General features: G+C 37.3%; 1 protein-coding gene across 8 annotated transcripts in view; it reads left to right on the top strand.

Moving 5' to 3' along the window:
* LOC114464702 (unconventional myosin-IXa-like) overlaps window positions 1–14,907 on the top strand; it is a 175,644-nt gene that overhangs the window by 93,508 nt on the left and 67,229 nt on the right. For 5 of the 8 annotated variants that reach the window (XM_028449175.1, XM_028449178.1, XM_028449177.1 and 2 more), the window contains 3 exons: window positions 4,435–4,535; window positions 5,550–5,676; window positions 11,402–11,491. In XM_028449175.1, coding sequence (XP_028304976.1) covers window positions 4,435–4,535; window positions 5,550–5,676; window positions 11,402–11,491 — 318 coding nt within the window. The remainder of the gene's footprint in view (window positions 1–4,434; window positions 4,536–5,549; window positions 5,677–11,401; window positions 11,492–14,907) is intronic. The other 3 variants (XM_028449176.1, XM_028449179.1, XM_028449173.1) reach the window with 1 other exon arrangement.

Genomic DNA, 14,907 nt, shown 5'->3' with positions numbered 1-14,907 from the left:
CTCAGGATATTATTATTATTATTATTATTATTAGACCCCCCAGACCTACACCACCCTGCTGCTATCTTCCATGTTCCACTAAGCTGTTTGTTCTTAATGATGACTTCAACATTCTGAACCTTCTCTCTTAGACGTGTGGTGGATGTGGTCAGTCTTTTTTTAGTGTGTGTGTAATATTTGCTCAGTGGGATGAATTAGACGTGTTTGAAGTGACTCAGCATCTCTTAATGGGACGTACTGTACGTTCCTTGATAATAGAGTTGCTGCTACTGTCTCCAGTAAAAACAACATTATTAAACAATGTTTGCCCTAATGTGCACATCAACATCTATTTTAAATTCTCTTGATTCTGTGACCAATTTTAGAATTGATTTAATTTGATGAAATACAATAAAGGAAATTACAGGATGTTGGAAGAATTGTGTTATTTCAATAGTTAACAATTAAAAATGACTGCCGTCGGGTGATATAAGCTCTGGAAAACTGCAAGCCCTGCAAATATTAAGCTTCATTGAATTTGTTAATTTGGAGTTGGTGAATTCTGTACAAGTGAATTTGTAATTTATACAATGATTTATGTTTTCTTTGTCAGTTTTACTTTCTCCTGCTTTAAAGGCCAGATTTGGGCCCCGGGCTCCGATGTTGTCACATGACGTAGCACTTAAAGTAGCAACGATTCAGATGTTTAGGTTTTCTTTGGGATTAAAACTGAGTGTAACAAAAAAACAGCAAAAATGAAGCAGGTTATGTCAGACAAGTGAAAGTTTGGGTTCTCAGCCCAGTGTAGATTCCTGAGTTTTTACACATTAAAATCTGTATTCCTAATGTCATTGATGAGTTAAACAAACACATTCAACATATATAATGTCTCTAAAGATGCACATCTGCTGAAGAATGGCATAAACTAAAGAAACAATCCTGTCTGACAAATGGCTTCAGCTGCAGAGAAAGTTTGGACTAAGGTCACGTGGACGGTAAATGAAACGCCTTTAATTTTTCACATCCATCCTGTCAGATTGACACATAAGGAATCAATCTACCAACCCATTGACTCAACTAAACTACACGCAAATTTTCATCACAAAAGCCAAAAATTGTCAATATTTTAATCAGTTCTGCCTGAAAATAAAATGAAAAACACCAGATTTTTTTTTTTAATTAGTTGAATCTCAATGAAATGTTATGTAACGTTTTCAATGTTACATAAAACAAAGAGTTAAGAGCCAAAATCCTAAAAACAGACGTGACATTTTTTCTTTAAAGAATGTTTTTCCGTATGTTTTCATATTTCTGAAACCTAAGAGGACACGCCCGTGTCTGTCGTTACACTAAACTATGTCTGTCCAGGGTCAGTAGATGACCTCATTTGTCTGTAACCCCACCGTCCAAAGGAGATGATGTCATCGTCTCCACTCACAGCTGTTTGAGCAGCTGTGCCACTCCTGGCTTTTCATTTAACCTTGGACTTGTGTCATTGATCAATGTGGGGATGGATGCAGTAAACATAGAAACGCAAAGGGCGTGTCCAGATGCTGAGTTTTACTGTATTATTGAAGAGAAGATTAACTTTGACGTCGGTGGGTGTGGGCTGTTGATGGGGGCAGTCGGTGCAGCGCCCTGGGCTTTGGTGGCTGGGGTTTTGCATTTTGTGCCTGTTTTGATGTTTTGATGTTGTTGATGTTGTGGAATGTCTGGTCACTGTGTAAAATGTTGTTTTTGTCTGGAAAACCGGCCGACGTGAATCATAAGTATGTTAGAACAGTCTTTCCCAGCCCGGAATATTTCAGCACATTACAAACAGTGGATTCAAACCGGCAACCCTCTGGTTATACTGTAAGTCTGATTCCCTAAGCTTCAGGCCACCTTAATGCTTTATTTATCTACTGTATTTTGTGCTTTTCTGACATTTCAGGTTCCCTCAGAGAGTTACATTTACTTCACTGGTGCCATAAGTTTTCAGGCTTTAGTAAAATGTCATTATTAATAAATCATTTCATGGCAAACAGGATTTTAATAGATCGCTTTGTACGATAGAAATGATTGATAGCATAGTAAAATAAACATAATATTATGTGACTATAGATCTTAATCTAGAGCTTTTTGCTCAGTCATGATACATTGGTCGAGTGGGTCGTCCAATAACCGGAGGGTTGGAGGTTCAAATCATGCTGTATCCAAGTCATTGTGTCCTTGAGCAAGGCACTTTACCCACATGAATGGGTATGAATTGTCGGTGCGAAATGGCAGTCATCCTTCTGTCAGTATGCAGTATCCGAGGGCAGCTGTGGCTACATCGTAGCTTACCACCACTGGCATGATGAGCACCATATAAACCCAAGCCAATATTATTATTATACATTTGTGAGGACATTGTTCTGCCTTTTTGTGTCGTTCCCAGTGGGTCTGTGGGTGTGCTGTGCATGCTTGTGTTAATGGAACAGAACCACAGCAGACTTGAGCAGTGAACCAACCCTGTGTGAATCGTAATGTCGCTTTTTGGAGTTTTCTGGGTCCCAGAGGGCTGCAGACCTGCAGGCCGACATGGGCAACTGGTGACCCTCACTCTAATTTTATGCGGTCACCAAAGCCAACGTTCAAAATGAACAAAAAAAAATACACTAAACAAAAACAAGAATACATTGTTTTTTTAAAAAAAAAAAAAAATTACAATAATGCAGGAAAATACAGTTAAAGACGAGAACAAAACAGAAAATACTCCAAAAACCCACAGAACTACTACAAAAATGAAGAAAACGACAACAGTAATACACAATATGACTCCAAAAAAACATACATTTTACAGGAAAAATACACAAAATGCAATCAAAACCAGCAAGACATCAACAAACACACAGAATGACAGAAAAACACAAAATTACTATAAATTTCCTGTTATTTTAAATGCTGACATGAATGTTCATAATGTGGCCCTTTGATCAAACAAACACATTTTTGTGGCCCCTGCTGTGGTAGAAGTTGCAGGTAATTGGCCCTGATCACCTGAATATTACCAATAAATCATCTTACAACTCTCACATAACGCATCCACATTTACTGAACAGATCATAAAAACATCTGCTAGTTTTAGGCTTTGTTTTTTCTAGAAAGGATGAACAAAAGATAAACATTGGAAGGGGAGAGGAGGAAAAGAATGTTCATGGCTCACATTTTGAGCCAGAGGGAGGAGTCACAGATACACGCCCTCTCTCTGAGTTCTGTCGTCAGTGAATGGCTCACATTATTATTATTATTTTCTTTCGTTATTGGAAGACATTTCTACTTTATATACTTCAATATTTGCAACAGTTTGAATTTTTCTCAATGTATTTAGTACAGCTGAGCTGTAATGTCATATTCTTCTCTCTTATTAACCATAAAATGATATAATATGGTTATATAAAAACAAAAGCCTGAGCTGAGTTTAGCTAAAATTCCCATAAATTAAAAGACTGACGTTTCCATGCATGACATTTAGCCACAGTGATGGCCAGTGTTGGGGTAAATTAAAACTTTCAATTACAATAATGTCTTTAATTATTGGTGACCACCATTTTTTCCCATTACAGTTTAAATAATTATAATTTTTCCCCTGAAACTCAATTACTAAAGTTGAATTACAACGAATCACAATTACTGAAATAAATAACCTAATAACACTTAAACATTGTCTTATGTTAGCTTTCTGTTAGCATCTCTAATGCTAACTGGTCGGCTTTGACCCTTTTCTTAAATCAGCTGTAAAATACACTAAAAAATATGACTTTTTTTATCTGTTTTTCTTCTCTTCATTACCTTGTTTGGCTTCATAATCAATGAGAATATTGGTCATAATATTTTTTTTCTGCCCCTCGATTTTAATATCTTTTAATGGTAAAACGATCCTCCAGAGAACTGACATGTAGCGGGAAAAGTTGATATGAAACCCATTTTAATAATTGTTAACTACGTACTGTGTGTGTGTGTAAACTGTAACATGGTTCCCCAGGTTTGTGTTTAATTAAAATAATAATTCACTGGTGATGGACCACAGTAGATATCAACCTGCATCTCTTATTTCCTTCATTTATTGACCAATTTCTATTTAATTAAGGGAAATATCATGGAATAATTTGTGAAAATTTTAAGTATTTTGTAAGAATTTTGAGTTTTTTTCAACAGTTTAACATAAAAAAAATGACTGTAATCATGCGATATAAACACCAGGGAAACTGTGAGCCCCTACAAATATTATTGAGTTTCACTGACACAATTATTTACGTTTTCTGTCATTTTTACTCTCTCCTACGGGCCAAAATGGACGCTCCAAAGGGTCATATTTGGTCCCAGGGCCTTGAGTTTGACACACATAGAAGTTACTAATAACCTGGAGGTGTGTATTAACTGAAATCATGGTCCTAATGTCCCTCTTTTTGTGCGTTTCTCTACCAACACCAGCAGGACTGCTTCACTGTGGAAGGAGAAGATCTGAAACACGACTTTGAGCGTCTGCAGTTGGCGATGGAGATGGTTGGATTCCTCCCCGCCACTCGCAAACAGTAAGATTAGGAACACAAACACCACTGTACGTAGTAAACTCGTTTATTTAACCATTTTATTGTGTACGTACTGTAGATAGCAGCACATACCCTTCAAAACAAAAAATAAATCTGCAGCACACATTTACTGTATGTTCCATAAGTGGAGAATCTTTGTTTTGGGTTTCTGAAAAAAAAAAATTAATTTTAATGTTTTTAATGTACTACTCTGCTATGGATTAGCATACATTAACTACAGTAACTACAGTATAAGTCAGTAGGTGTCAGTTGGAGCCAGGGTTGGGGTCAATTGTTATTAATAATTAATTACAATTACGGCGTAATTATAATGTAATTGTAATTCTAAATCTGTTGCTGTTGTAATCTGCTTTAAATTGTAATTGAGTTCAGATAATTGACTTTGTAATTGTAATTGCCATGAAAATTTTATTAAAAATGTCAATTATAAATTAACGCTAAACTGTGGAACCACGTTACAGTTCTATGTACAGTTCTACACACACGTAGTTAAAAATTATTAAAACAATATGTTTCATATCAAGCTTTCACACATTTTATCATTAAAAATATATATAAATCTAGGGGTAAACTGACAGACGCCCACACAAAAAATATTAAAACCTGTATTTTCATTGATTAGGAAGCCTAACAAGGTAATCAATAGATGATAGATATTAGTTTTTAGTGTATGTTACAGCTGATTTAAGACCAGTTAGCATTAGAGATGCTAACAGAATGCTAACACAAGAGGAAGGTTAACTTTTATTAGGTTATTTATTTCAGACTCAGTAATTGATTAATTGTGATTTAACTTTAGTAATTGAGAACATAATAGTTATTGACTTTCTGAGAATAAAAAACAATTGTAATTGAGGACGTGCGGTAATTGTAACTGAAACGTGTAATGGACCCCATCCCTGGTTGGAGCTATGCAATATGTATTAATGGAGTGTTTTTTTTAAATGTATAAAAACACTGATGTGATGGATGGAATCCTTCTCTTCCCTGTTTTAGGATCTTCTCACTTCTGTCTGCGATTCTCCACCTGGGAAACATTCGTTACAAGAAGAAAACCTACAGGGACGACTCCATCGACATCTGTAACCCAGAGGTGCTGCCCATTGTGTCAGAGCTGCTGGAGGTACACAATATACACACACTCACGTCTTCAATTCTTGATTTGAATTTTTTATTCATTTTTATGTATTTATGTATTTTTTTGTTATTGTTATTTTTATTTTACAGATATTAACATGCATTTTTTCCCTCATATCCCTCCCTCTCCCTTTCTACATCATAATCATAATCATAAGTAGTGATGAAATGTACATATTTTTACATAATACATTAAAAAAATGGAGCAAAAAATGAAAATAAGATACATAAAATAATAAAAAGAGTAAATTAAATGCAATCAAGATGTTAATACGAATACAAATATTACAAATTAGGTAGATATAATTATAATAACCATAATCATAGTAATAATAATAATAATAGGGATGATTACAAAAGTTCATAACCTAGGGTTCACCTGCTCTCTGCAGCAACATTCATATTATGATATTATGTTTATTAGACACCAGACACATCTATTATCATCACGTTTAGTACCAGGATTATTGATTACATTTTAGAGAAAACTTTCATGCTTGAAATTATTGGGTTAAATATAGGTTAAGTTTCATATCAAAGATTTTTTTCTAGTGTTTTTTGCGTTGAGCTCCTTGATTTTAGTTTGAAAGAAAAAAATAAATGTAATGCAATTTTTATATGAAAACTAAAACTTTTACAGAGACAAAACAGGCTGCGACACCTTAATGAAAACTTATTTTGAAGGAAAAACCAGATTCAAAGCAGATCTCTGATACACTGATACTTGGCGGAAATTCTGAGGAGGAAATTCTGCCAGAAATGTGCATGACAGTATTTCTCTAGTCTCTGCTGATTATCGTTTGCATATTTTGGTTAGTGTAGCCTTCGACTCAATCCCACAATGCAGTGCGTGGCTGAGATGTGGGGTTTGTTTATTAAAGTTCACTACATTCATCTTTTAAGTATAATTTTAAGATGGTTTTGATTGTTTTTGTAATGCTTTGTTTTATCTTTTAAGTCATTTGAATGTCAGGTCAAATTTCAATGGGTTAAAATAGTGCATTAGTAGATGGAATGATAAATGTAAAGGTGTTACTGTATTTTAAATGCTAAAACACAATGAGCAGCTTTAAAAACCCACCTCACAACAATCTGTAGAAATGTATTTGATTATTACATTTCCACATATTAAAGCAATGGCATTTATTATAATTTGACAAGTGTCCAAATGCAACAGTGTGTTAAATCAGCCTTTTCAGCCCACGACCTCCAAAATAAAGGTGTCATTTATTTATTTATCTACATAATATCCACTGTTATCCAGGAAGTTTATTATTATTTGGGCCATAGCATTTAGTCATCTTAAAGATGTAAATTGTTTTTATCAGAAATAAAATGGGCTAAAAATGACCCGAAAATGCTGTAAAAGGTGGTGAAATGGGATTTTAAAAACCACAGAAATTGGTTAAAAATTGCAAATTAGAGTGGACGAAAACAGACAGAAAAGGTTTTTTTTAAAAATGGTTAAAAGTGTCAGTATTGGCTTAAAAGTGGCAGAAAAAAGTAGGAACAATTAGTTAAAACTGGCAAATAATGGGCATGAAAAATCGTGAATGTTGTTAAATTGGCAAAAAAAAAAAAAATGGTTAAAAGTGACAAAAATGGGTCAACATTTGCAACATTAGGTGGAAAAGTGATGGAAAGAGTTTATCAGTGCTGAAAATGTCTTAAAAGTGGACAATAAATGTGCAGAAAAGGCAGTGAAATTTGAGAAGTGGCAGAAATGGAAGTAATGTAAAAAGGAACAAAAACATGGCAAGAAAAAGTGATGAAAATAGGTTAAAATATGGCAAGTATTGGTGTAGTTGCAGAAAAAAAGCTATAAAAATGAGCTCAAATTGTTCAAAAATGATTCTTAGTTTCTTAAAGGCATCTGGCGACTCCCTCCCCGTGTCTCGCAACAGCAAATGGGGTCCCGACCCCAAGGTTGAGAACCCCTGCGTTAAATGACTATATTGTTTACACAGAGCTATCTCCTGTAGACTGTGTATTCATCTATCCACAGCGTGTGACTTCAACACATCACGCCGTGTTTACCCGTTAATGCTGTTGTGCTACATTAGGACTCATTCTTTACACTTCAGACCACACACACTAACCAAAACATGTACGACGACGGTTCAAACAACCACAAATTCAGATGCACCACGGGACGGGGGGAACGTGTCACCTCCCAGTCAGACCATTACAAACCACTGCCATTAGCCGGATGTGCTTGTTAAGGCGCTGACAAAACATGTCCAAAGCCTGCTGGAGAGTCCTGTCAACAGCATGAGATGTTATGACTGAGGAGAGCCTGCAACACACACACACACACACACGCACACACACACACACACACGCACACACACAGACAGGTCTGAGGGACTTTCCTTTAGAGCGGCGCCCAGCCACATGTTGGCCACATGCTCTGATCGGTCAATGTTTGGAGTTTATTTGAATGACTCATAGTTGGTGCAGGCGTGATTTCAATTTGTCTGCTGGGACACATTTCAGTGTATGAGCAGAGATGACGAAAGAAGGAAAACTAAGAGGCAGATTCACTAAAAATTTAAAGGTAATAAAACGTGTGCAAACATCACTCCATGTGCTAATAAGGGGTACAGGACGGCACATCTTCTGCGTGTCGCAATGCGCCCTCAATTCATTTAGTGTGTTTACCTCTGATGAATATGTAAAGTAGGCGGAGCTCATAAGGGGTGCAAAACATGGGAAGAGGAAATGCAAATAAATGAATGCAGTGGTTGCAATGCAATTCATCAAACCAGGAACTGTTTGCGGTAAAAAAAAAAAGTGCGACTGGCAACAGGTGCAAACACACACGCAGAGATCAGCTGCAGTAAATGTTGACAGAAAACATAGCGGAGATGGAAAGAAGACTACAGTTAACCTTTCTGGTATAAGAAAATAATTTAAATAACACAATAGTCAATATTAACAGCCACTGAATAAGAAAATGCAGAGTTATGTGTGTGTGAGAGATAAAAAGCTGAACGTGCACCCGCGGTGGCGTGTGTGGAGTCTGGAGTGGTCGCTGTGCGCGGCGCTCCATGGATGTCACTCCAATGAGCTTCTGTGTCTTTCTCTCCATGTTTTGATCGTAAAACTCTCGTGTCGCGTTGATGTCAGGCCAGAATCATACGACCAGCTGCGTAATTTACGCAGCGATGGCACAATGAGTGTGCGTGACTACTCAGGAGATCAGACCTGCTGGATGACGCTCAGTAGATCATCTTCAAATGGTGCTGATTGACAGAATGTGTTGCTGCATTAACTCAGATCAATGACATCAACAGATCAATAGGACGGTTTCTGTCCGAATCTGCCTGTTTTAAGAGCAAAGTTACAGGACCTGACGGAGCACACACATTAAATTAGGGGGAAAAAATATTATTAGGTTGTAGAAAATCAACATTATTATTTGTTTATTTAGTTTTCTACATTATTAAATGTTTGTGCAGCAGACAGAGAAGTCTATTTGCCTCCAATTGAACTTCTTCAGATGTAATGTTGAACTTCTGTGTTCTCACGTCTCCACGTTGAACGAGCAAAATGTTCATTTAAATATGGCGATCTCAACCACATCTATACACGCACCTATTAGTGATGCAATGTTAGCGAATTCCTCACAGCAGGTGAGCAAACAGCTCCACCAAAGCATTTAGGGACACACCTGGTTTACCAGCCTTTATTTCAGATCTCAGTGACCCCGCCCCCTCAGGGTCACTACAGTGTAAAGGATTCAGAGATGAGTTTAAATCCATGGATTATCTTTAGTCTTTGACAACATTCTTGCTGTCGGTTTGTCTTGATAATGCAAACGTTGGGTAAACCAACCAGTGTATCTGATCCGAGTTGTAATTAATTATCAATTACACAATTGCAATTATAAATTACCCTAACCCTGGATGGAACCCACAAAGACTTGCGTTTCAGTGTGTTGGACCTAATCTCCAAAAAGTGAGGATTACTGGAATGTGACCAGAACTCGTAAATATGTGTCGTAGAGTTTTGGTTTTTGTTGTACGTCAATCTTGTTACGAAGCAACGAAATGTGTGGGAATGTAGCAGTTAAAAGACCAATCAGCAGTCTGCAAAAAGGCTTGTGTTATTGGAGGGATTAACAATTAAGTCTGATGATGACACACACACACACACACACACACACACACACACACACACACACACACAGACTTCTTCTCCCTCACTTTTAATGTACAAGCTCCCACAATAAAGCCCACGCTGATCCCTAATGGTATTAACTGGAACATGAACAGACTTATGCTTTTTTCCTTAATCCAAAGACGTCGACTGACACCATAAAAGACATCAAACATGCGCATAAAAATACACATGATGTCAACAGCTGTTCAGTCCACTCCCATAATCCCTGTCGATGGAGGAGATGGTGTGTGTGTGTGTGTGTGCGTGTGCGTGTGTGGCTCTGACATCAATGTGTGGCTGGCTCTAACTTTATAGACATGCTTCTATAGTAGGTCACATGACATTGGATCCTAAGTGAGAACACGTGGGGCCAACATGGTTAAAGACGTGTGTGCAGTAGCCTTGTGGGGGCAGAGACTATCACATTAAAAGCTCAGTTTTATTTGTACTACGCATACATGCTTCCTCTAAAACCCTGTGTGTTCTTTTATTACACTGTAATAGTACAGTAATATTACAGGCAGTCATAAACTAGTGACAACAGAAGATAATCTAATATAAACCGATTCCTTTAAACATGTGTTTTCTAAAAACATCTGGATGACACCATGAATAACGGTTTTGTCGCTATCGACATAGGGGTCAATTCCTTTTTTCAGTTACAATTACGTTTTCAATTACCCAAGTTCAATTGCAATTCAATTATGATTACAGCCACCAATTTTTTCCAACTACATATAAGCTACAATTATTATTTTTTTTTTCAGAAGGTCAATTACAGTTACGTTCTCTATTACTAAAGTATTACTACTATGACAATCACAATTACTGAGCCTGAAATAAAAATGAAATAACATCATAAATGTTAACTTTCCTCTTGTGTTAGCTTTCTGTTAGCAACCCTAATGCTAACAGGTCATAAATCAGCTGTAAAATACAGTCAAAACAAATATCTATCATATATCATATAATTTCGTTCCTATCTATTGGTTACCTTGTTAGGCTTCCTAATCAATGAAAATATAGGTTTTAATATTTTTGGTGTGGGCGTCTGAGCCTAACAACAATAGTCAAAGCGCGATTAAAATGTAATTTAAATCTCCAGCAGAAGTGGGTTCAGAGGTGGGAGCCATTATTATGATAAATCATTATATTGATCCAAATCCCCTCCAAAATATTAATGGAATTTTCCGTGGCGTAAAGGTCTATCTTTGGTTCAAATTTTGACAATGAGAAGCAAAACTTTAGATTTAAGGATTAGGAAGTGTCGCAGGTAATCCACCATTTTCTGTGTGTATATCACAAATATATTTAACCAAGGAGGATTCCTGTTAATGTCTAAAATATTTAAAAAGCTGTTTAGCTGATTTAGTCTACGTACGTCAAAGTGGCTGTTTTTAGTGGGGGGGGGGATGTACCATTATGATTGTTTTCTATTATATTAAACATTCAACTTCCACAATTGGTTTCAGGACTCACAGTACTGTAGGGTAGTCCATGTATGGAGTGAAGTTAATTTTCTAAAAGTGCTTTGTTTGCTTTTTTAGGTGAAAGAAGAAATGCTGCTGGAAGCTCTGACAACCAGGAAGACGGTGACTGTGGGAGAACGGCTCATCGTGCCCTACAAACTCGCCGAGGTGACCTACAATCATTTATTCATTTCATTTATTTATTTATTTGAATTAGGACATTACATATTAATCAATGTGTCAGAAAAAAACAGCGTCAACTTAAATATGCTAGCGTTAGCGCATTAGCTAAATTTCCTCTGTTGTCCTAAGGCAGGTACATGTGATATAAAATACAGATGAACAATAACATATAATACAGTTAAGCAACATCACACAATGAGACAAACATTAAAGTAACTAATGACAGAAAACATGACACCACATATACATTTAAAATTAAAAAAAGAGCCCAAGAAAAAAGTATAACGTCTATAGGCGCACGACTGCTTTGTTTTCAACCAATTTTTAAGATATGCTTTAAATGTGTATTTGCCACAGTTTCTGATGTTTTCTGGAAGTGTATTCCATAATTTCGTGGCTCTGATTGACACCAACATTTGGTTTAACTTAGTGCGGTGCCTTTAGTAAACACAGTTTCCTCTAGTTAAGGCTCTGGGGCCTCATTTATAAAAGTGTGCCGAGGTAAAATCACTTCAGCTGGCGTATTCTAAAAACCAGGAAGTGAATACGCCTGTTTTAGTTTTTAAACCACCATCAATTTGAAAGTTGTTGCACGTGAGAAAACACCTTGCTCCGCCCATACGATGCCTATAAAAGGCCAGGCTCCGCCCATACAGTGCCTATAAAAGGTCAGGTGAATGCCCTTAAAGGGCAAATGTGGCCTAAAACCTTTGAAATGTCCTTATTAGAAGATCTATTCCTAACAAAACACATTATTTTGCACCATATTTGTTTTATTAACTTGGTACTAGTTTACTGTTTGAGAGCCTGTGTGCCGCCATGTTGAAATAACGTCATTGATGACGCCAGTCGCCTCTTTTAGTCCATTGAGTTCTATAGGAGGTGAAGCATTCAGGATCATTTAGAAGCTTTTTCAATCAAAATAACAACTTATGTTGCTTTGGGTTGATCTAAAAAATCAGTTCCCCCGAAAAAATGTGTGACCACAGGGGGCGACAGTTCCATCTCTGCTGTTTCGTAGACGGCATGAAGAAGAGAAGAAGAGCTCCGTGTTCATGTAAATACAGACAACCAGGATGGACTGCTGCTCATTAATGCCGACCCAAGTAAAATCTGTCTGATGCAAAGAACCAGTGTTCTTGTCAGAAATGGTTGAAGGTTTGGTTTAATGGTTTAAGTTCCTTTTTTTGCTCTTCTTCTCACCGTCTATGAAACAGCAGAGTTGGAACTGTCGCCCCCTGTGGTTGTATCAGTTTCACAGGGTGTGTTGTGGAGGTGCGCACATTATCTCGCCAAGTTGCTTATCAGTGGCGTCCGCTTTCTTTTGTACGTACACAGCGTTTGTAAATGAGGCCCCTGGTGCTTATTCCAGTGTTCGTTTTTTCACATATAAAATCTATTAAAGGTCAAAAATATCACCCACACATCACAGGATGGAAACCATGTTTTTTCTGTGTTAAATTAGTTAATTAACAAAAACGTGAGGATGATTCCTGATGGATATTTGATGTTTACTTATTAAAAGAAAGGGGTGGGGGAAGCTTAAGCAAATTCCAGCGAGCCGTGAGAGGGCACTTTAAGTTTGTTATGAAGCTGTAGGGGAGCATTTTCTCTAGCTTGTCTGGAGCTTTTTTTGTGACATTTCCCTACAGCCCCCCCCTCCTCCCCCTCCTCCTCCTCCTCCCCCCCCCTCCTCCTCCTCCTCCCCCCCCCCCTCCTCCTCCTCCTCCTCCTCCTCCTCTTCCTCCTCCTCCTCCTCCTCCTCCTCCTCCCCCTCCCCCTCCTCCCCCTCCTCCTCCTCTGTCTGGGTCTTTTTTAATAGGCGTCTCTTCCTCTCTAGCTTCCGGTTTCCTGTCGAGTCAAACACTAGCTCTATGGCTTTAACCCAGAGGTGGGCAACTTCTATCACAGGGGGCCAAGAAAATGTGTTTGTTTGATTGAAGGGCCACATTATCAACAATCATGTCAGCATTTAGAATAATGAGCAATCTGAGCATTAACAGGAAAGAACAAAGTGTTTTTATAGTAATTTTGTGTGTTTTTCAGTCATTTTCTGTATGTTTATGAGGCATTTTGTGCATTTCTGTTGTCCTTTTGTGTATTTTTCCTGTAAAATATGTTGTTTATTTGTATTGTCATTTTGCAGGTTATTTTGGAGTAACTTTTGTGTATTTCTGTTGTTGTTTTTTCTTGTTTGGTAGTATTGTGGGTTTGCGGAGTAACTTTTTGTGTTTTTCTTGTCTTTGTTGTAACTTTTGTATATTTTTTTGAGTGATTTTGTAGTTGTTTTGTTATTTGGTGTAATTTTGTGTATTACTGTTGTCGTTTTGTTCATTTTTGCAGTAGTTTTGTGTGTTTTTGGAGTATTTTCTGTGTAGTTCTTGCTTTCACTGTATTTTCCTGCAATTTGGTAATTCTTTGTATTTTTTTAATGTATTCTTGCTTTTATTTTGTGTATTTTTCTGTTGTTTTGTACGTTTACTTTGGGGGGCACATAAAATTAGACCGAGGACCGCATGTGGCCCCCGGGCCACCAGTTGCCTATGTCTGCTTTAACCCCATCCCTTGCAGAACTGTTTCCTGATAGTTTTCTCCTGCTGACCCTGATATATTTCACTGCAGTGATGCTGTGAGTTTACTGAATTTATCACCTAAGCTTTTCCTGGCTTTGGGTAGAACTGATCCTACTCCAGTTTTTTGTGTTTTTTTTAACTACAGGGGCTTTTATTGTAGGAAGGAAATGTTAGTATGCATAGATAAGTTGTTCATTGGCTGTTTGGCTCAACAATAGTTGCTCCTAACTCTCTCACACCCCCACGGATCCAGTCATGTGGTTTTCTCTAAGGAATGTGCAGCCTTTTCTGGAATATACAGTTCACCGGCCTGAAATTAGATCCTGGTTGAGTCTATTTGTTTCCACCCTGACGTGCACTATTTTCTGACCCAGCTGTGTAAGTTAAACTTGCAGAGGAAAAAGCCTTATCATGACTGAGGGCTTGTCGTTACCATGAAGTCGTTTCTTTACGGCATCAAAAGCTCCCCCCACTGGCCTTATCTTGAAAAATAAAACAGGAGGCAAAAGTAGCTGGAGAGATTTAGCTTGTCCTCATTCAACATGGGAGGCAAAGATAAGAAAGTGCAACAGTATCAGAGGAAATCCCCCAAACTGTATACAGTACTCACAGAGAAGGAAAACACTGCGTAGGGCTGATTTTCTTCATTAGAGTAGACTTTTTTACTTCTTCATTTTGCAAAAATGATGCTAGAGTTAAAACTTTGACTCACGGAAATATATACAGTATAATATAAATGTGTATGTATTATATAATAATCTTTTTTCCAAGGCGACGTACAACATAAGCAATAATTTAGACTTGGAAAAGTGCAAGAAGTGCTTCAAG

This window comes from Gouania willdenowi, chromosome 6 (assembly GCF_900634775.1).
Source record: "Gouania willdenowi chromosome 6, fGouWil2.1, whole genome shotgun sequence".
Classification (NCBI taxonomy): domain Eukaryota; kingdom Metazoa; phylum Chordata; class Actinopteri; order Blenniiformes; family Gobiesocidae; genus Gouania; species Gouania willdenowi.
This window is presented reverse-complemented; position numbering and strand designations above follow the sequence as displayed.